General features: G+C 39.6%; 1 protein-coding gene across 6 annotated transcripts in view; it reads left to right on the top strand.

Moving 5' to 3' along the window:
- Positions 1–23,533, top strand: part of mllt10 (MLLT10 histone lysine methyltransferase DOT1L cofactor) — a 195,559-nt gene that overhangs the window by 40,570 nt on the left and 131,456 nt on the right. For all 6 annotated transcript variants that reach the window (XM_078416353.1, XM_078416338.1, XM_078416346.1 and 3 more), the window contains 2 exons: positions 7,415–7,518; positions 14,106–14,199. In XM_078416353.1, coding sequence (XP_078272479.1) covers positions 7,415–7,518; positions 14,106–14,199 — 198 coding nt within the window. The remainder of the gene's footprint in view (positions 1–7,414; positions 7,519–14,105; positions 14,200–23,533) is intronic.

Below are 23,533 nucleotides of genomic sequence, written 5' to 3'. Positions count from 1 at the left end.
TAAGTTGCAAAGCATTGCAATAGGATAATTTCTTTGGTGCATCTATAGAAATTGGTGGAGTCATTGGAGACATGCCAAATTTCATAGAAGGGTGGAAATGGTAACTAAGGCAAGGGTGATAAGAAGACAAAAGGATGCAGATGGTAGAATTTGATGAGGAGTGAAATATAGAACTAGCATGGTGTGTGGAAAGCGATTAATGTGGGGGAAGGAAAATGAAGGACGTGTAGGGAAGGGACGGGTGGGTGATGTGCGGATGGAGGAGGTGGAGATGTTGATAGGAACTTGATGGGGGTGGAGGGAGGGGGGTGGTGGAGAGTGGAAAGGGGTGGGGGAGGGATCTGGGTAGATGAGTAGGAGGGGATGGGTTGCCTGGAATTGGAAAATTCAATGTTCATACTGTAGGGCTGTGGGCTAATCCAGAAATTTATCATGTTTTGGTCTTCCAATTTGGGTATGGCCTTATTTTTGCAGAGGAGGAGGCCTAAGGCAGACAGGCCAGTGTGGGAAGGGGAACAGAGTGCAAGTGTTTGGCGAAGTAGTCGCTCACTGGACCATGTATCCAGAAAAGGACAAGTGTACTTGAACCATATGAGACACCACTGCCGCACTTTTGATCAGGAGCAAATAAATTTAGTTGTAGGGGATGTTCAATTTCAGAATTGGTTCAGCCAGGAAAATTAGTTAAATTATAATTAAAACACAAAGTAAGTGCTGTAACACCAGAATAAGCGCTCAACTATGAAACCCGTTCCCAAAGCCAAAGTACTATCTAAACATTATTAAAACTTATGCAAAGGACAATAACTAACTCCACATGCTATAATCGGCTACCTACATGTTAACAAGCACATTTAAAAAAAACTGATTGTGTAGATGCAAGTATATCATTGGGGTTATCAACTGGGTACCTCCCTTCACTGGTGTTTCGTTGAGTTAGGCCCACGTCACCGTGGGAAGGCTAAACAGCTAGTTCTGGAGTCCAAGAACAACCCCCCCTCCCCCCCAATACCTACTCTCACCATCTATGCTACCAGTATCTACTAAATAAAGGAAACTTTGGACAATTAATTCACTCAAACAAATGCTAAACACTCGCACTGTCTTCCACTTATCCTAACCCATCATTAAACTCGTAAAGCCACAAATATCGACCTTGCATAAAACCGGGATACACTTATACAGAATAAACCTAAAAAGAAATACACAAACCTTACCGCATGTTATACATTTCCTTTCTGCCCCCAGCTGACACTATTTCTTCAATCCACTTACTGCCTTGCTCTGCTGCTTTTGAAATCTCCTTTATGGCCTGACGCAAACTCTGTTCGCGAATTCCTTGCTCTCCAAATAGCGACGTGGTCGATCTCGGTATGAAATCTCTACAACCCACCTCTCTTGCTCTCCATCCTAGGCTGCTCAATGTCTGCTGTCAAATCTACATAGCTAAGCTTTTTCCTTTCAGAAGCTTCATCCACTAAGTTCTCCCAAGGCACTGTCAGTTCTATAAAACACTATCCACTGACTAACTGACCATAACACTATATCAGGCCTCAAACTAGTACTATTTATTTTGTGCAGAATAACAAGCTTTCGTCCCAAATCTGCCTGCATCTCCCAATCATTGGTTCCCCTTAACTGGCCTAACTCATACCTGTCGGAACTTTTCTCCTCTATCTTTCTCTCCCTCACAGACAAAATTAATAGCTACACTCTCAGTCCTGATGCTTATTGAATTCACTTGTGCTCTCTTCCTCTCAATTGCTGCAGCTATGCACTTCAAGACCTGGTTATGCCACCAAGTAAACCAACCCTGAGAAAGACAAAATATGCCTCAATGTTGCCACCTTTGATTGAACCACCTCTTTTCTACACTTTCCTAATTCTTGCACTCTCCCTGCTTAAACTGAGCTTCTGCCCTTAAACATCCCACTGCTTCCTCCTGACGATGTGTCGGATCTACAACCAATTTCCTTCACCTGCTTCACTGGTTTCCCTGTGCTGAGTCCTAGGCCTCCTTTCCCGTGCTGCACCCTACCAACAAAGTTTGTCTCAGAGCAGCTGGCTCTGTGCTTCCTGCTAAGATTACTCAAATTCCTTGGTCTCAGCTGGCTCATCTTTACCATGGACATGCAATCCCTCTACATCATCAGCCCACAGTGCATAGATTTGAAAGCCTTCCATTTCTTCCTTGAACAGAGTTGAGTATAAAAAAGTGTAGGACTTTCTGAAATAGGTTCAAGATAACTTCCTTGATCAATGTGTTTTCCTCACAATGAGTAAGGAGACATCTGATTTTGGAGAATAATGTGGACCATTTGTGAATGGGAGAATACTCTGTGACAAGTGATTGCAGGATCATAACATTTAAATTAACATGGGGAAGAGTAAGGAAAAACAATAGAAAGCAAGGAAAAATTGTAATTTAGAATTTAAGTTTAGGTTTATTGTCACGTGTACAGGTACAGTGAAAAGCTTTATTTTGCGTGCAATCCAAACAGATCAGATATACCAGATATAAATACGATAAAATCAAACTCGCATGCAATAGATACAGCATAGAAGGTACAGAATACAGAATATAGTTCTCAGCATTGTAGAGCAACACTTCCACAGATGAAAAAGTGCTAACTTAAAGAGAAGAGAAATTAAAGTGGATTTCAATATTAATAAGTTAAACTGAACAAAACATTTAAATTCATTTTTCATGGTAATATGGTGGAGAGTTACTTTCTTGAACTTTTGGACTGGTGGAAGTGTTCCCATAATGCTATTGGGTCGGGAGATGCAGGCTTTACCCTCAACAGCAAGATATTTTCAAATCAGGATGTTGTGTGATTTGGAGAGAATATGTAATTGGTAGCATGCCAAGATGCCTAAAGCCTGTAGACCTAATTGGCGCTTGAATGGTACTGCGACCAAGTCGAGTAATTGCTGTGCATTTTTTAATGGTTCACATTACAACCACTGTTCCCCTTTAGAGGAGGGAGCAAATGTTTAGTCTAGTGGGTGGGGGTCTGATGAAGCTGCATTGTCCTAGATGGTACACACAAAAAGCTGGAGCAGCATCTCTGGAGAAAAGGAAAAGGTATGTTTCGGGTTGAGACTCTTCTTCGGACTGAGAATCAGGCGAAAGGGACGCGAGAGATATAGACGGTGAGGTAGAGAGGTATAGAACAAAGAGGTACATGGACAGGACAGGTTTAGAGGATATGGGCCAAATGCTGGCAGGTGGGACAAGTGTAGTTGGGACACGTTGGCCGGTGTGGACAAGTTGTGCCGAAGGGCCTGTTTCCACGCTGTATGACTCTGACTCTAAATGAATGAACGATATGCAAAACATATCGATGATCAAGGAAAGGTGGAGCCCACAATGATCCATTGTTGGCTGTGACCTAGATGGTGTCAAGTTTCTTGAATGTTGGAGGAGCCAAATGTATTCAAGCAGGCAGAGAGTATTCAGTCATACTCCAGACTTTTGCTTTTTGGAGTAGGAGCAGATGAGACTCATTGAAGGGTTCTCTAAGTCTGCTCTGTTTTTGTAGCCACAGTGGTGACCAGCAGTAAATTGATGGTAGGTGACTTGATAATGCCATTGAATGTTGAGGGTCTCAATTCCATGCCTTTATGCAGGGTATACGTATAAATGGTTAAAGATGGTTTCACACGGTGTTTGTAATCTTGTCAAGCAATAAATGTAATACATTTCGATTTGGTTCTGTGGAAATAGTAGGGACTATCAAAGGTATATTAAATAAAGACCATGGCTGTGAAATTCTCTAATTGAGTACCTTCACTTCCACCGTTGTTGGACCATTCACACGAGTTTTTTGAGTTTTGTTCCTGCAGATCCTCTTTCATTTTTATTGAATATTCGTGCTTAGAAAGTTGAGAATTGAATCATGTGTTCCTGGCATAAATAGCAGAAATTGAAGCTGAATATGGAATAGCAGATATTGACTTTTGGTAAGGTAGTAGAGTTCATTGTGGCTTGGAGATTGATTTGGAGACTTGTTACATTTATGTAAGTGTCAGAGGATTGAATGTTTTCTAGGATATCAATGCTTGCACCCAATATGATGTTTTTGTTTGAATCCCACAGTTTACATTTCACCAGATCAACATATCACTCGTCCTGCCTGTTTTAACTTATCCAGCTTTTTCTTAAATGTCTGTATTATTTGTCTCACCATGCTTTGTGGGGTTTTTATTTCCAACCATTAAGCAGGGGATGAGTGATGCTGGGAAAGGCGTTTTGAGGGTGGAAGGCTGTCTAGTTGTTTTATTGCCCTGGCATTACCCCCACTCCACTGTTCCTATCCGGTTTCCAACCTATGCCTTGCCGCTAGCACTAAAAATATTGGCCAGTCAATTAAAAAAATCCGATGCTTTTCAGTTTTCTTAAAAAGTGACCAGAGAGCAGGATCTATTGGAGCCTATATGGTGGCAGAATGTGTGTTTAGGTCTGAAGGAATTCTTTGATCTTTCTTCACAGAATAGGGAGATGACACAGACAATAACATCAAAAAGAAAGTATGTGATGTTTTGGAAGTGATTATTTTAGAGAGAGTAAACAATTAAGAGGTCTAGCAATTTTAGATGCACATATTGCTATGCCTGGATAATGTGTAGACTCCAATTTTCATTCTCCAATTCTCTTGTAAGGTGCCTGTTGACAAAGAACTGGATACCAGCTAATGTTGTACCATTGTTTAAAAATAGTCCAAGTAACTGGACCAGTCTTCCTCACATCAACAATTCTAAAATTATTGGAATTAAATTTGAGGGACAGCATTAATCAGCATTTCGACAGACACAAGTGAAATGGGGGCAGTCAGAATGGATTGGCTTAGAGAAGGACATGTCTGAACAGTGATCACATTTTTTTGAGGTGTCCGGAGATTTTTGCGAGGTGGTCGTCAAAGCTCAGGATGAAATATTGATTAGAAAGGTCAAACATAGAAACATAGAAAATAGGTGCAGGAGAAGGCCATTCGGCCCTTTGCGCCAGCAGCGTCATTCAATATGATCATGGCTAATCTTCCAAAATCAGTACCCCGTTCCGGCTTTTCCCCATATCCCTTGATTCCCGTAGCCCGAAGAGCTGAATCTAACTCTCACTTGAAAAGGTGATGGGATTGAAGGAAAAGTGTTAAGTTTGATTAAAAATTGGCATAGTGAGTTGTCATTAATTTTAGTGACTGGAAGTTGTAAAGAGTGGAGTTCCACGGAATTCTGTATTGGTTTCTTCCTTTTCATGGTGTATATCAATGATATAAACTGAAATGTAGAGACCATGATTAAAAAAAATATACCAATGGTGCCAAAATTGTTGATGTGATTAGCATGAGGAAGAAACTTCCAGGTGGCAGGAAGATACTCAGTGATTGATTGGATGGGCACGAAAATAGTAAAGCAATATAGCCTGGAGAAATGTGATGCATTTGCTGAGGGAAGAGATAATTAGTGGTAAAGGACTTAGAGAAACAAAGTGATCTACAAATGCATGTCTCAAGATCCTTAAGTTTGCTGGGTAAGTTAATAAGGTGACTAAAAACATGCATGAGATATCTGCCTTCATTGAGCCATTATTAAAATAAATAAAAGCAGGGAGGTCAAGTTTGAATAAGACAAAACGCCTGCTATGTCACAGCTAGTTTCAGTTTAGTTTATTATCACGTGTACCGAGGTACAGGGAAAAACTTTTTTTGCATGTTAACCAGCCAGCGGAAAGACAATACATGATTACAATTGAGCCATTCACAGTGTTTAGATACATGATAAGGGGATGAAGTTTAGTGCAAGGAAAAACCGTTAAGTCTGATTAAAGATAGTCCGAGGGTCCCTGATGAGATTGATATGAGATTGATAGTTCAGGACTGCCCTCTGGTTGTGGTAAGATGGTTTCATTGCCTGATGCAGCTAGCAAGAAACTGTCCTTGAATCTGGAGATGTGTGTTTTTAAGGTACTGGATGCCATGTTTAGGAAGAGTGCATTGGCAATAATAAGAGCCCAGCGAATTTTATAATATACTAGTGTTAGAATATTTGACCCATGGGGAGAGATTATCTTGGCTGGAGTTATTTTCTTTGGAACATGAGAGCATGAAAAGGAAGGACCAATTTCTTTGGTAAACAGCCCAATAATTAGGGGGAATACATTTTGGAGACAAAAATTACTGGATATTTGGAAATTACTTTGTGAATAGATGGTAGATGAGAAATCTCTAATCACATATACATGGTAAATGTAAGAGCCAAGAGTTGCAAAATGATACTTGGCTAAGTAGTTCCACTTTTGGTCGGTTTTGGCTGGATGGGCTGATTGGTTGCCTCCTATGCTGTCAATTTCTATGATTCTCTTCAACTTAGTCTGCTGGATAACTCCATTTTGTTTTGGCCCAGACAAAGCCTTGCAATGACTCTGCAAATCTTTTAATGTTTTGGAAATTGAATTTTTGCTCGTGTTTGCAAAGTTCCCATTAATTTACCCTACTGTTATAAATCCTACTTGGCAGAGTACAATTATGAAATGACTCACATTTCCATTGTAGTATTATGCAGGTCCACCACCAATTTTCTTTTTTTTTCCTCCGGCAACTGGTGGTCCAACACCGCTAATCCGGACAAAATTATGAGAGTGCACTTGAAATCCCCCCCCCCCCCCCCCCAAAATGGGGCGCCCAGGCCGGGTGTGGTGGCCGACCTCGACCTCATCGGGACTTCCGTGGCCGATCGGTGGATTGAATATGCCCCCTGCGGCCAAGGCTCTGGATCTCGCGCCCGGCCCGAGCCGGCAGATCCATTCCCATAGCCGCTTCCGAGGCTGACTTTGCGGGCTGGTATCTCGGCCCCTCGGTTGAGCTATCCACTGGGACCGTGATCTCTGTTGGTCCGGCAAAACGGAAAATCTAGAAAGGCTCTGGAAAAAAGGGTGCTGGAAAATGGGTGGTAAACCGGTACTAGAATTGCCTGCAAACATTTTTCTGACACCTAAAATGGTCTAAAAAGCAAAATTCAACTCATATTTAAAATGTTATGTGCATGTGAAACATGATGATTGTTCTATTACTATTTTAAAGTTTCATTATCAATTTTTTCCAGAATCTTGGCTTCATTTTACCATTTAATTTTTCAGTATTCGTTTTCCAGTAAAACTTTGAGTTTAAGAAGTGACTGAAACTTGGTCTCCATAGAGAATCAATTAATTAGAAATGTGGAATGTTGGTTAATTTATATTTAATATAAATGATGGTTTTATTTATATCCATTGTGCTTGTAAATCTGTTAAATAGTTTGAATTTTCTGAATAATTTGTGAAATAATTGATCTGCATTGGCATGTGCTACAAATAATTGGGATCTCTTTCTTTATTTGTTTAAAAATTAGGTTAATCTGCTTTTGTTTTCCACAGACTTGCTACATTTGTGAAGAACAAGGCCGTGAAAGCAAGGCAGCAACTGGTGCTTGTATGACTTGTAATAAACACGGATGTCGGCAGGCTTTCCATGTAACTTGGTTAGTTGTATTTTTAAATTAACATATGAACAAACGTTCTGCAGAAGACAACTGAATTAATAGGCACTGGCCAAGCTGTACAAATGTGAGATTTATGAGACTTATGCTAAACTGATTTAAAAAAAATCCTTTTTGAGACCACTACGCTGCTGCTGTTAGCGCCCCTGGAATTGTAAGCAGATGAAGTCTGCAATAAACTTACACCCGATAATTGTCAAGTTAGTGGTGCTGAATGTTCTGCATAAAAATGATAAAACATTTCTTGAGTGTAGTTGTGAATACTGCTCCATTGACTGTCCTGAAATCTCAAATTTAATAGTAGCTATTTGGAAAATATGTGGTTCGGATTATTGGTACCTTCAGGACAGAAAGTGAGAGTTGATAAGGGTCTGGGGATAAACTGATGAAGAACTATATTGAATTTATAACATAGAAATGAGCTAGTTAGCAAACCTACTCAATGCTGATAGTAATAATGCTGATATTATTAATTTCACTTGAACCTTCACTTCAACCATTCATTAGAATCATTCACTCACAATCCAGGATTTGTATTTTCCCAAATTCATTTGTCCTTCATGTTTTTATCATGTCTTCTCTTAAATGTATGAACGTTGCCTTGTGCAGCCGCTCCATGTGACAATGATATTTAGATCCTTGCTAGTTAAACCAAAGCTGCACGTAATACTCTTCTAATCAAGGATCCTTAAAATCTTAGCACTGCTCCTTTTTTTTTGCATATTTTTCTTTGCTGTGATATTCTTCATAATTTTTTTACCAATTGTATGAACAGAACTATAAAGGCAGATCTCGGAGTTCATCTTTTGGACAATATGTCTCCAAAATGTGTCTACCTTTTGGAGAAAACCCACCAGTGATCATGTCAGTGTATCCCTATTTTCTGTAAGTCTTAAGAGCAAACCATTTCTTTATCAAATTGCATAACTGCACCCACATGGAAGTGAGATATTTTTGATCAAGAGAAATAACCAAGTGATTTTTTAATATTTATTCCCCTCTACCTCTACATCTTTTAAAAGTAGTGACTTCTGTTGGGGTATAGGTCAGTGGATATAGATGATCTTCTGGAACCTTTCTTAAATGAATATTCTTCTTGCATGAGAGATGACCATATCTGAAGACTTGTAAATCATTTACAGCATCATAGTCAAACATGATCTTCCCTTATCTGAAGTTGAAACATGCACCAAAAGCAGTCAAGGTTGGGAAACCTGGATGATTTCTTTCCTGTTCTAACTTAAGAGTGCTGGGCCAATTGCAGCACATCTACTTCATTTATTGAATGGTTAACTGGAAACTGAACATGGAACTTAGTGGCCTGTGTGGCTCAGGAACACAAACACCATGCCAACTAAGCCAGTTGGAGAAATACTTAATATTGTCTCTCCTCCCCTCCTCTCCTGAAGGTGTTGGCACCTTGCTGAGCAGGATCCACAGGGACTGGTTCCCCATCAGTACCTCGCACAAATGGCTTATATATCAGCCTTGAAGGTACGTGACAGCATTCTATTTGATGCTGGGTTGGGTTTCGCGCATAATGGCATCATATGAAAGCTTACTGCCATTTTCACTTAACATTCATACATTTTCACCTGGGGTTTATGATAGCATTGCAAGTTTCTTCATCAGATCAAGAGCAAATAATGCATCGTATCTGGTCATTTATATTACCAGGGTTCTGAGTTTGAAACCTGATCTTTGTTAAGATGACCACTGATTTGTGTGCTACAGTGGACTTCTGTGTACTTGGCTAAGGAGGGGCATGAACAATCTTTGACATTCCCACTTTTGATTCCTCTTTTACTTATTGCAATTTCCTATTGGGGAAAATAGGATTGTGATACTGCTGATAAAATCTCCTGATGTACATGATCCATGCTAATGTCTGAAAATAAGAAGCAGCTAAGGTATTGGAAAACTCTTGTGCTTGTTGAATCACGTGACAAGGTTATGAGGAAAGAAAAGGGCAGTCAGTAGAGTGACTTAAAACCTAACACCATCATCTGAGCTGCATTTAAGCAACAGTTGTGCCAAGGTTGGTGACGCGTCTATGCACCTCTGGTATTGTTTGTAATTAATTTCTGATTAAAGCTAAATAATGTCATAATTTTGTAATTGGTACTTTTAGAAATATTTTTAGCTTTGAAAATGGGAATACAGTAAATACACTTTCTATAATTCATTTTTTAACATGAATATTTTGCACATTTTTATTCATTTGATTTCTGGACATGGCTAGTAAAACCAACAGTTATTGCCCCTCTCCAATTGAGAAGGTGGTGATGAGCTCCAGTTCTCCTGGTACATGGATAATGCTGCTTGGTAGGAATTTCCAGGATTTAGACCCAGTAATGATGAAGGAATGGCAAGATAGGAAGATTGGGTATCTTGGGACGGTAATGTAGATATCTTGAGGACAGTTCCCATTGCAATTGAGAGGTGCTGAATGTCCTAAGGCATATGAAGGTAGATAAATTTCCCGATCATGATCTATATATCTGAGGACATTGTGGGAAGCTAAAAATCAAATTGCAGGTTCCCAGGCTGAGATATATGAATCATTAGACACGGACGAGGTGTAGAAAGACTGGAGGGTGGCTAATGTTGTGCCTCTCTTTAAGAAGTGCTGGAAGGAAAAGGCTGGGAGCTCTTCATCAGTGAGTCTAACATCTGTGGTTAGTAAGTTACTGGAGCATATTCTGATGGATAAGATCTATATGTATTTAAATAGACAGGGGCTGATTAGGGGTAGTCAGCATGGTTTTGTACATGGCAGATCATGTCTTGCAAATTGTTTTGAAGTAACCAAAAAAGGTGATTGAGGGCAAAGCTAAAGACGTTGTCTATATAGATTTCAGCAAGGCTTTTGATAAGGTTCCAATGGTAGGCTGCTCTGGAAGGTTAGATATGGGATATAGGTAGAGTTAGCCAACTGGGTAGAAAATTGGCTTCATGGAAGGAAGCAGAGGGTGATGGTGAAAGGTAGTTTTGTGGCCTGGATGCCTGTGACTAGTGGCGTGCCTCAGATCAGTGCTGGGCCTATTGCTGTTTGTGGTTTATATCAATTCTAACATTTTAATTGAGTCAAGCACCTTAATTATCTTGTTTTGGAGGATCTAGAATATAGAACAATACAGCACAAGAACAGGCACTTCAGCCCACAATGTCAGCCCACAAACATCATGCAAGACTTTAGCAAGTTACTTATCTACCTGCCCATATCCATAGGTTTATCCAAAAGCCTCTTAACTGCCACTGTTGTATCTACCTCAACCACCAACTCTGGCAGCATGTTCCATGCGCTTGCCATTCTGTGTAAATATATTTTTTAAATGCCCCGAACGTCACCTTTAAATTTTGTCCCTCCCCCTCATTGGAACATGCCAGTTCTGACTTCACTCAACAGTTCTTTAAACGACTCCTACATGTCAGATGGAGACTTAACCGATAACAATTGCTCTGAGTGTACCCTCCTGAGCTCCTTCATAATGTTGTAGTTTGCTGTACTGCAGTTTAGTACTTTTCCCCCAAGGTTCAGCCATCTCCCTGTTCAAAACTATCTTAAAAACTATGGAGTTGTGAGTTGTGATCACAATCCCCGAAAATGCTCTTCCACTGAAATACCAATCAGATGGCCAGGATCAATTTCCTTGCTATCCATCATGAAGTGCTTTGAGAGGCTGTTTATGGAACGCATTAAATCAAGTCTACCAAGCAACCTTGACCCACTGCAGTTCACCTACGGCCGCAACAGATCCATGGCTGGTGCCATCTCCTTGAACCTACACTCATCCCTTGAACACCTGGATAAGAGAAACACCTATGTCAGACTTCTATTCATAGATTACATGTCTGCTTACAATACCATTATTTCATCCAAGCACATCTCCAAACTAGTGGAACCTGAAGTCAGCACTCATCTCTGCAACTGGATCCTCTACTTCCTGACCAACGGACCACAATCAGCGAGGTTGGGTGACAAATCATCCTTTACAATAATCCTCAACACTGGTGCTTTTCAAGGATGCGTTCTCAGCCCCCTTCTTTACTTCTTATACACCCACGACTATGGCCAAGTACAAATCCAGCTAAATTCACAAAATTGCGGACGACACCACCGTTGTGGGCCAGATATCAAATAATGACAAGACGGAGTACAGAAAGGCGATTGAGAACCTCGTAACCTGGTGTCAAGACAATAACCTTTATCTCAATGTCAGCAAGACAAAGGAGATAGTGATCGACTTCTGGAAGTGAAGCGGTACACTGACAGCATTACACATTGATGTCTATGCATTGTTATACATTGAAGGTGTTGAATTAGAGATGGTTCAAAGTTTCAAGTACCTAGGAGTAAATATCACCAGCAACTTGTCCTGGACTGGACATATTGAAGCAATGACCAAGAAAGCACACCAACACATCTTCCTTATAAGGCTTAGGAAGTTCGGCATGTCCCCAACAACTCTCACCAACTTCTACACATGCACGTTGGAAAGCATTTTATCGAGATGCATCACAGCATGGTTTGGGAACAGTTCCATCCAAGACCACAAGAAATTGAAAAGAATTGTTGATGCAGCCTAGATCATCACACAAACCAACCTCCCTTCCATTGACTCCATGTCCATCTACAATTCATGCCACCCTGGGAAGGCCATCAGCATAATCAATGACGAGTCTCACCTACTCCCTCTTCTCCCCTCTCCCTTCAGGCAAGGAGGACAGAAGTTTGAAAATTCATGCGTCCAAATTCAGGAACAGTTTCTTCCCAGCTGTTATCAGGCAACTGAACCATCCTTTCACCAACTAGAGAGCGGACCTGAGCTATCATCTACATCATCGGAGAATCTGACTATCATGAATCAGTTTTTACTAGACTTTATCTTGAAATTAACATTATTCCCTTTATCCTGTTTCTGTACGTTATGGACAGCTTGATTGTAATCAGGTGTAGTCTTGTCGCTGACTGGATAGCACGCAACAAAAGCTTTTTCACTATACCTCGGTACACGTGACCCGAAACTAAACTGTATGTTTCCTTTCTGGTTTAACTATCCGCTTACTCTTTCAAGAAACCCTCTTGGATACACCTCACAAATTCTACCCCATTTGAGACTTCTGCTCCTCCCCTCCCTCCCTCTAGCTTACCAAGCTTCATTTCTCTCCTCAGTTCTGGCAAAACTCCAATGACAGGCTTGGTATAAGTGTCAATTGTTGACCTGAAATGTTAACTCTGTTTCTTTTCCCACAAATGTGCCTGGCCTGCTGAATATGTCAGCATTATCTGCCATCCTCCTTCCACCTCTTTCTACCCCCTGCACTTCCACCAATCCCCACCCCTGCGTGGAAACAGGTTCTTTGGCCCGCCAAGTCCGCACCAACCAGTGATCCCCGCATATTAACACTATCCGACACACACTAGGGACAATTGACACATACCAGGCCTGCATGTCTTTGGAGTGTGGGAGGAAACCGAAGATCTCGGAGAAAATCCATGCGGTCACAGGGAGAACGTACAAACTCCGTACAGACAGCACCCGTGTTGTGATCGAACCCGGGTCTTTGGCGCTGCAAATACTGTAAGGCAGCAACTCTACTGCTGCGCCACCGTGCTGCCCTATGGACTTGATCAGTCATGGACTATGAATTTATAAGCTATTTCTCATCTCCTTACAAGTGCCGTTTTGTGAATATAAAAACCAGTAACAGATAACTTTGGCAAGTTGTATTGGGACCACCAAATGTGTATTCCTTTTTATAATTATTTAATAGCATTTCACCACAGTGAATACAGTCCACAATTAAATTACATAGGATAAATTTCAGGCAAGTGCATTTAATACTGTAACTGTTTTGATATTGTGCTCAGTTTTTTTCAATCTTAAAAAAAAAAAATTGGAATGTTTAAAATTAAAAATATAAAGACTATCAACATTTGTTATGATATTTTTGGCATGTTAACACTTACTCTGAGATTGCAGAAAATATTATGGTTAAATTGGTAATGGTTAGGAAAAATTGGGACGTGTTGATTTGACATTTGGAAGTGACCAAAAACATACCTTAACTTCCAGCAAGGCTTTTAATTCTGTCGCCTCAATACGTTTTGTGAATATAAAAACCAGTAACTGATAACTTTTGCAAGTTGTATTGGAACCACCAGTTTGTGAGGGTATTTGTGATAGTTGACCTGCTATTTTGCCTGAGCCAATTACTTCAGCATTGATCAAGATCCAAATCTGGGATCTTTTAGTCTTTGTTATTGAAGTCACTAGAGGACTGAAGGAATTCCAGCTAAAAAAGTTTTGGCATCGGCGAGGTGTTAGGATTGTAAATATGCAATTAATACAGCTGAATGTAATAGGACAATAGTGGAAAATGAAGCTCAAGTCATTACAAAAATCGTAGATCATCATGTATTTCGTAGAGCTATGGACTACTGAATTCTTATTAGGAAAAGAAAGAAAGAAGAAAACTTGATCAATAGTCATAAACTAGTCTGCAAATTTAGACATATTTCAATCTGTTTGCTAGTATCTCGATTATTTTTACTGTTTTTTCAGTGCACAACTGGCAGGACTTCTATGTGAAGAAGAAGGCTCAGAAGCTGATAATGTTAAATACTGTGGCTACTGTAAATACCATTTTGGAAAATTGGTAAGTGCTAAGAAATTTATGAAGGAAACGGTAAGAATTAAAAACAAAAGAAAAATCCAAAGTGGCAACCATGTTGTGATTAAGCAAAATTAAACTAGAAGAGGGAAAAAGCTCCATCAGAATATCCTTTCCTCTTGGCGGAGGTCTACATTTGTAGATCTGACCTCACTATTTCACTTCTCTGCTGTTTATCTTTCATAAAGGTTTGTTGTCTGCCTGCTCATCTGAAGAAGATTATGAAATAATCAGAATCTAAAATACTGATTACTTCTGACAAATTAGTATTAAGCTAGAACGTATCATAGATACATATCACAAATATATTGGTAATATATTCTAAATGAATAAAGTTTAAAACGGTATCTTTTAAAGAAAAATGACGTGCCTCTTTATAGAACCGTTTACCCGTTTAGATTGTGTTCCATTTCAGCAACTCTGTTGCAAAATTCTTTTGTAAATACATTAAGATATTTATGTGATACTTTGAAAATTTTAAATGTTATTTTACTTGGTCTATACAATTATTTTTATATGGAATGTTGCTGGTTGTGTTTTAAGAACTGAACTGGGCTGGTGAACAGGGAATTTACTACATTACAATATTGCTCCTTTGCCCAAGTGTTTGCAAAGTGCTCCGGTTTCCTCCTGCAATCCAAAGATATGCAGGTATGTAGGTTAATTTGCTTCTGTAAAGTGTCCCTAGTGAGTATGGGATCGCTGATCGGCACGGACTTGGTGGGCCAAAGGGTCTGTTTCCACACTGCATCTCTAAACTAAACCTACCTCGTCGCCATAACTTTTCTTTGGAACTAATACCATAACTGAACTACACTGCCAGGTCTAACAGGTTCAGTGAGTAAATTGTACAGATAAATTGGGGGAATTATGGAAAGCTAACACTCCACTGCTGGCCTCCACATGAAGTCCACAGGGAGTTTAATTGAGAAATTGCTTCCAAGGACCTTTACAAAGAACAAGAGTTGTGCATTCTTGTCCAGAAGCCCACACTTCCTGGGTGGCAAGTACCCCAATCAATGAAACTGCACAGATTTATTTTAACAATTAGGGTTACAACATATATGTTGTTTCAAATGTGTTTGTTAAATATGAGAAGTATTGTAGAATATTGGCTTGCATTGTTGTCAGAAAATAGCAATATTGTTTCATCTTTATCAACTGTTTGCCATCTACTGATTTGGATGCGTCTTTAGAGATACTGCCTGGAAACAGGCCCTTCGGCCCACTGAGTCCGCACCGACCAGTGATTAACCCATACACTAGCACTATCTTACACACGAAGGACCATTTACAATTTTCAGAAGCCAATTAACCTACCAACTTGTACGTCTTTGGAGTGTGGGAGGAAGAATGTACAAAGTCCGTACAGGCAACACCAGTAGTCAGGATCGACCTCATGTCTCTGGCACTGTAAGGAAGCAACTCTACTGCTTCGCCACTGTTCCGCTCGAATGTACAAGGTATGATTAATAAATTAGATGACAGTAGAATGGGTAGTATCATAGACAGTGAGGATGGTTATCAAAAATTAAAGCGTGAATGATCAGCTGAGCGAGTTGGCTGAAGAATGGCTAATGGAGTTTAATTCAGATAAGTGTAAGATGATGTATTTGGGAAGTCAAAATAAGGCGGGATCGTGAATGGTAGGGCCCTGGAGAGTGTTGTCAAGCAGAGGGATTTGGGAGAACAAGTATATAATTCCCTGAAAGTGGCATCACAAGTAGATGCGGTGGTGATGAAGACTTTTGGCACATTGGCTTTCATCTGTCAGGGAATTGAATATGGAGGTTGGGATGTTATGTTACAGTTGTACAAAACGTTGGTGAGAGCTGCACTTGAAGTATTGCTATCAATTATAACAGGTCATCTACTGTAGCAAAGATGCCATTAAGCTGGAAAGGGAGCAGAGAGGATTTATGAGTATATTATCAGGACACAATAGCTGAGTTATGAGCAGATGATGGGCATGCAACGACTTTACTCCTTGGAGCACAAGAAGCTCAGGAGTGATCTTATAGAGGTATAAAATCATGAGGGAGATAGGGTGAATGCAGTCTTTTCCCCAGGGTGGGGAATTGAGACCAGGGCAATAGGTTTAAGGTGAGGAAAGATTTAATAGAAATGCGGGGCAATCTTTCCACACAGAGAGTGATGGGTGTACCGAATGTGCTGCCAGAGGAAGTAGTTGCGGCCTGTACAATAACAACATTTAAAATACATTTGGACAGGTATATGCACAGGAAAAGTTTAGAGAGATATGTAAGTAATGGGACTAACTTAAATGGAGCATCGTAATTGGCGAGGGCCAAGGGGGCCTGTTTCCATGCTGTAAGAATCTAAGATAGTTTTTTTTAAAAGAGCACTGGTGAAGTAAGTGATATGGTTTACAAACTATGTTAAAGGGTGCAAATATGGCCTGCCATGGTAGATGGTTGAGTAACACTTTTTGGCTGCATTTCCAAACTTGCGAAAAGCTCCTCGGTGGTTTTATTTGGATCATTATTTGCTGAGGTGCCACAGCCCAGTGCTAATTTCTGGGAGATTGTAGAAATGAAAAGGTCCCGTGAAGTCCCACCACAGTTAATGAGCTTGTGTCAATGTGAATAGTATTGCTTATAAACTGAACATTTTCCACTCTACCGATAGGACCACGACTTAATAGCATGGTGTGTTTTTAAAATTCACCTTACTTTATTTTCCTTGATCGTTAAAGACAGCATCAGAAGTGCAACCAATATATGGTTTTGGTTTTGAGTAAGTTGGCATCAATGGTGTCCTATCCCTGGGGTGGAAGGAGAGGGGAAGTAACATAGGTTAGCATGTATACGAGAGATTGGATGTAGAACTTGTTGTGGCGAGAAGTCAACAGAGACTCAGGTAGGCAACTTGGTCGGAATGGACCTGTTTCTATGCTGTATTATTCTGTCACAATGCACATTAAGCATCAAGGGGTTTTGTGCTGCTTCCAACTCAGCATTGATTGTGACCAAAATCTGCACTCGAGAGTCAGTATCCCAAGATGCTCTGGTGTATTGGGTGAGGGTGTTGGGGAGAGAGAATGTTTGAAAGACGATGAAGACAGAGCTTTCATTTTCAATAGCTATCTGTTAGCCTTTGCCATTGTATACTGCAAGAAAGCAATGTGTTAGTGAACGTCTTGGTGTTTAGAGAACATAGCCTTCATGATGGAAAATGTAATTAATTGTAGAATTAATGTAGAAATTGTGAGTAACTGGAGGTTGCAGTAGTGATGAGAATATATGAACATAAGGATGTTTGGTGAAATGTACTATGGTAATTGTAGCATGGTGAAAAGTTGTGGTTGAGAAGAGTTTGTGGGTTCTGTGAACTTATAACTCTTGAAACTCAGTGACATGTATTTTTCCATTCTTTGTACTTTAACAATTTTCTCTTAATTGGTCATTCATGATTGGTTGTTTTCTTGAAGGGATTACATAGTAAACAAGGAGGGCATTCAGTCCTGCAAGTCGGTTCCAGATCTTTGAAAGAGTCATCTAATTAGTCTCCCTCTCCTCAGCAATTTACTCGCAGTAAATTTTACTTTTCAAGTGTATTCCTGATTCCCTTTTTAAAGTTAAATCTTTGAAATATTTTCAAGCATTGGATCGTGTTGTAGGGGCAGTGTTGCTGGCACTGATGCATTTTGCATTCTCTTCCTACAGCTACCCAGATTTGTTTAGATAACTTTCTCCTCCCTGGGGTGACAGGAATTGAGGTTGGCTAAGGAAGAAGCTATTATCATTTGTTATTTCATGGAACTTTCTTCCCTGCTAACTTTGTGTAATAGAATGTAGGCAGGTTTTTGAGGATTTGGATCAATGATAGGAGGAAGAATACGTAAAGATTATAGACAACTGTATTAGTACAATACAGGAAAAAGGATTAGTGAAGCAACTAATAGATAATACAGGAAAAAAGATTAATAAAGCATAAAGTAATTTTAAGATTGACCAATTTTGAAAATCTATTTTAACGCCTGAAACAAAATTTGGGCTTTCACCAAAAGCATCAGCATTAACAAGAAGGAGTGAATGATTACATTGTTTAAATTATAAACAAAGATCTTTTTAATCATCTGAGAGCATTTTGCTTATTGTTAATATCATCGATTGGATAGTTCGGCTGTCTTGTAATTAACCGTTTACCCTAATAAATTAATTTCTAGCTTAAAGCTAAATTTATTTTACATTTTTTTTCGGAAGAGATTCATCTGGTACAAAATACCAAGCTTTGACTGATTCCTCTGCATTCTCGTGATAATTCGCGTTCACTCCTGGATAAGGAGAAAAAGGTCTGTTGAATAATCTGCAAAGATACTTGGGTGCAGTGCGTTGTAGTCATTTAATAAAAAAACTAAACCTTGTTCAAAAAATGTTTTTAAATGTCACAAGTGGTTTTAACAGAAATTGAATTTGAAGGAGGAACTCGACAGTCCAGATTCACAAGAGGCTGAATGTACTTTTCGTTATCTGTGGACTCTAAAAGAGATGCTAAAAGGGTATATATTAATAAAATAGCAAGATATAAGAAAAGCAAGACAAATAGAAAGATCAGAGGACATAGGTTTAGATGAGGGGGGAAAGATTTAATACAAACTTAAGCGGCAACCCTTTTACACAAAGGGTGGAAGTTATATGGAACGAGCTGTTGGAGGAGGTAGTTGACAAGTTGGGCTGAAGGGCCTTTTTCCACCCTGTATGAGTCCATGCCTCTATATGCATATTGAGGATTAAACCAAGAATTTGCGAATAAATTATAAAGTTTTAATGTAATAAGGTAGACTCGTGAAAGTTAAGACATATCTGTTAATGAGTAATAATTGAATTAGACAGCGCATTGCATGGCATTATTCATTGCCTTTTTCCAGACCCATTAATTATAAAAAACACACAACAGATTTTGTATTTGTCCAAACTTGCTGGAACCATGGCCTGAAACAGCATAGTGATCCTCCACCTCCACTTCTCCCCTCTCCCCTCTCCCTCCCCCCTCCCCTCTCCCCCCCTCCCCTCTCCCCCCCTCCCCTCTTCCCCCCTCCCCTCTTCCCCCCCTCCCCCCCCTCCCTCATTTGAAGATATTTTTTGATTTGTTTCAGGAATTAAAAAATCTTTCTTGTTGACATGTCATACGCAAAGAAGATTTCCAACATGTTAAAAATTATGTGTGAATTTTGATAGATGATCCATATTAAAAAATGTGTTTCCAAATTCTTCATTTGATTTATCAGGACCCAATTGGAACATTTAATTTGATACCAATTTCAAATCCAGTAATCGATTTTGGTGTATTTTTAATTGGGATGTTGCATAACTGCCTTGAATTAAATGATATTGAAATAAATAGAATGGATTGTTGATGGATTTGTTATTTTCATTAAAAAAATTATTAATTGCTGGATTCAATTGAATAATGAAGACAAAAGAGACTGCAGATGTTGGAATCTGGAACAAAAACAGAACCCTGGAAGTGGATCTCAGTGGATCAAGCAACATATGTGGAGGCAAAAGTTGTAGGTTGTCATTTTGGGCCAAGAACCTATATCAGGACTGAGAGGGAAGAGGAAATGTGCCAGTGTATAGCAGTACGAAGTGATGGTGGGGTGGTTGGGAAAGAGGCTTGTGGGTCGTATGTGAAACCAGATGGAGAGAGGATGAAGGGCATATAGATTTAGGTGTGGGGTGGAAAAGATGGGACAGGCGAGCTAAGGGAGAAGCAAACTAAGTGGAAGGGTGAAAGTGTGAGGGAGGTGAGCATGGAAGCTGGGGGGGGGGGGGGGATGGAAAAGATGATCAAAAAGAAGAAAACCAGCTGGATAGTTCAGTGTGTGTGAGAGGAGTACACTAGGTTATCTGCAATTGGAAAATTCAGTGTTGGAATGTTCCACAGATTCTGCTTGATCTGATGAGTTATCATATCATATCATATCATATATATACAGCCGGAAACAGGCCTTTTCGGCCCACCAAGTCCGTGCCGCCCAGCAATCCCCGTACATTAACACTATCCTACACCCACTAGGGACAATTTTTACATTTACCCAGCCAATTAACCTACATCCCGGCATTCTGTTTTTTTGTTCCAGATTCCAGCATCTGCAATCTATTTCGTCTTCACAGAATATTTGGTCCAGAAATCTTGCAAAACAAAATACTTTGAGACTTAAGAGGTGAAGTTGGGACATTTTAATATGGTTTAATGACGATGGCAAAGCGTGGTGATGTCTAGCCACGCATGTTAGTTCATTGAATGTTTTTTTTGTTGTCTCGGGTGCTTTTGCATCGGTATTTCGATCGGTATAGCACCGGTATTCCAGCAAATAGTAAGGTCATTAGGCAAAACAGAAAGTTGTGGGGAGTGGTTGATGACTCCAGATTGGTACTTTTGTCATCATAACAACTTTTCAAATGAATTATTTCTCATTTCTGTCTGATACTTTTGACAGTATGTCACACTATTTCAGATGCAACATTAAACCAAAGCTCAATGTCCTTTTTCAAGAGGTTGTCAAAGCTTCCATGGCATGGTTCCACTTGTGTGCTGGCCAACATTTATCATTTCACCAGCATAATTAGCATAAATTATCTAGTCATTAATCTTAATTTGATGGCAATCCACGGATATAAATTCACCTTTGAATTTTTAGTTGTTTCCTGAATATGTAGCACAATTTACACAAAAGACATCATAGATGTGTAGTAAGTGAGCAGCATCTAAGAGAAACAGTTAATATTTTGGGAAAATGGCCTCGTAACAATACAAATATCTCCACCTTTTATTTCAGATTTCCAGCATCTGCATTATTAAGGGGGTGGCGGAGGAAATGAATGGGGCTGAGACAGGGTAGCCCCACAGGTATTGTCTCGAACAAAGACTGAGTAGCTGTTAACCTTCGTCCTTGGCATCATTGGGAACTTGGTCCAAAAGTATACCTCAGGCCAATCCTGTCAAATTAATTGGTTATAGTAATCCCTCTAAACAATGCTCATTCTGTTATATTCTGGGGTGAAATAGTGATCTTTCCTTAAATTATCTGGATACAATTAAAAAACAAAATGCCGGGAATACTCTGTGTGTAATTTCAGACTGTTGACAGAATTTTCGCTCAGTTTCAAAAACCTAATCATGAATGGAAAACATCAAGGTTTATCTGTAACGGTTGGGTATAATTTTACCAAAATGCTGGATTATGTTCCTGTGATTCTTCAGTTTGCAATTAGAAGTTTGAACATTGCCACATTCCGTGTGGGTGTGTTACAAACCAATGCCTTGATGGTCTCATGACACTTCAGGATTCAAATGTTTCAATCTTATAACTTGATGGGTTTAATTGTTCGGTCTGTTTTATTTTCAGATTAGAAAGAATAAAATCTATTCTTTAATTCATGACATATTAATAGTAGATGAACACGTGATTTAAGTGTTTGGAAAGACCAGAAGTAGCTAGGTTTCATTGTTAAATATACAGTTTTGCAGTGCAGTTTGAAATCTGTTATTTCATTGGTGTGCTGCCAGAATCAGGGTTGACACTTTGCCCCTGAGGCATACAAATATCATGCATTTGATGGCAATGTTTCTATCTCGCGGATGGATCTAATGGACATAAGAAGATTTGTGATGTGTTCACCTCAGGAGCCAGCTTTCCTCTGATGCCAAAACAAACAGAGAATATAATTATGTTTTCTAGCCACTTCAAGATAGAACTTGTCTATGCATGCCAGCAAAGTAGCTGAACAGAAATTGGCCTAATTCTATCATGTGTTCATAAAGGTCTGCCTTTAAAGTTAAGATTTAAAAAAAAAAGTTTATGCTTGCATAAAGGCGATATTTCTGTTTTGGGTCAAGTCAAAATCTCCCCTCTATATGCTTTCACTTTGATGGAATAATAACGGAAGCTTACCTTTGTAAAACAATTTAACATGTTAAAATGCCTCAGCAGAATTCTTAGAAGCATAATCAGATACTTTTACACAAAAACATTTTGAAAGATAGGATTAATTTGCATTTAGAAAGGCAAGAACTGATTAGGGATTGTCACTGTGTCTTTGTGCATGTGAAATCAAATTCAGTGAATCTGAGGTTTTTTTAAAAAGGGTGACCATGATGAGGGCAGGGTGATAGATGTTGTCTACATGGACTTAAAGGATTTTGATAAGGTCCCCATGTGGTAGTCTGGCAGGTTAGAACACCGAATGCAGAGTGAGCTAGCCAATTGGATACAACATTGGTTTGGTGATAGGAGGCAGTGGGTGGTAGAGGATTGATGCTGGATCACCCTGTTGTGTCATGATTATTAATGATTTAAATGAAAATGTAGATTGCATAAAAATCATAAGTTTTCAGAAGGTAGGTGGTATAGTGGACAGTGAAGAAGGTTGTCTCAGGTTGCAACAGGATATTGATCAATAGGGAAAGCAGTAAAGGACTGGCCAATGGAATTTAACGGACAAGTGTGAAGTAATGAATTTTGGGAAGTTAAAGCTGGGCACGGTACATACAGTGAATGGTCACGGAGTGAATGATTAAACTCCACACACACAGCGCCATAGGTCTGGATCAACCCCAGGTTGCTGGAATTGTGAAACATTGCATTACCTGCAGTGAAACTATACAGCCTCTCTGGAAAGTTCTGGAACTAGAAGCTTTTATCAGGGTCTGGATTGAATGGGGCCTGTGCAAATTTGGGATTTCTGGGTTTGGCCAGTTAAAGGTAGGTAGAGGGGTGGTTGGTATTGTGATTGGGGTGAATGAAGGATAGAAGAAGAAAAGTATCTTAGTGAGATTACAAACTGGGGTAGTTTAATGCAATTTCCAGTAAAGTTGCAAAGGAGCATTGTAAAAGGGACATTGAATAAAATCTGATAGTGGAATTTTGTCAGACGTGCACATAACCAGTGCTTTTTTTGTGGACAAAATAAGTGCCGAGACGCATATAACAATTTGCACTGCTGCGCATCAATCTATTTTTTTACATTTTAGTGGTGCCGGTATATTGTTCCAGCACATACCATTACAAAAAAAGCACTGCATATAACAATCATTTGGGACGATGCACAGCTGAACTTCCAAACCACCCAGAAATGGGTGGTGTCAGATTTCTCTATATCGAGTATTTATTTTCATTCATTTAGCATTGAAGTTTACAGAAAGTAATCAGCCATGTCTGTAATTATTTATCATGAGAATAAGCGAGTTAGGTATCTCGACTGCGCATGCCCAGGTCATTAGCTCGAAGGTATTTATTCTCAAAATGCTGGAGTAACTCAGCAGGTCAGGCAGCATCTCTGGAGAGAAGGAA

The sequence above is a fragment of the Rhinoraja longicauda genome, chromosome 2, assembly GCF_053455715.1.
Source record: "Rhinoraja longicauda isolate Sanriku21f chromosome 2, sRhiLon1.1, whole genome shotgun sequence".
Classification (NCBI taxonomy): domain Eukaryota; kingdom Metazoa; phylum Chordata; class Chondrichthyes; order Rajiformes; family Arhynchobatidae; genus Rhinoraja; species Rhinoraja longicauda.
This window is presented reverse-complemented; position numbering and strand designations above follow the sequence as displayed.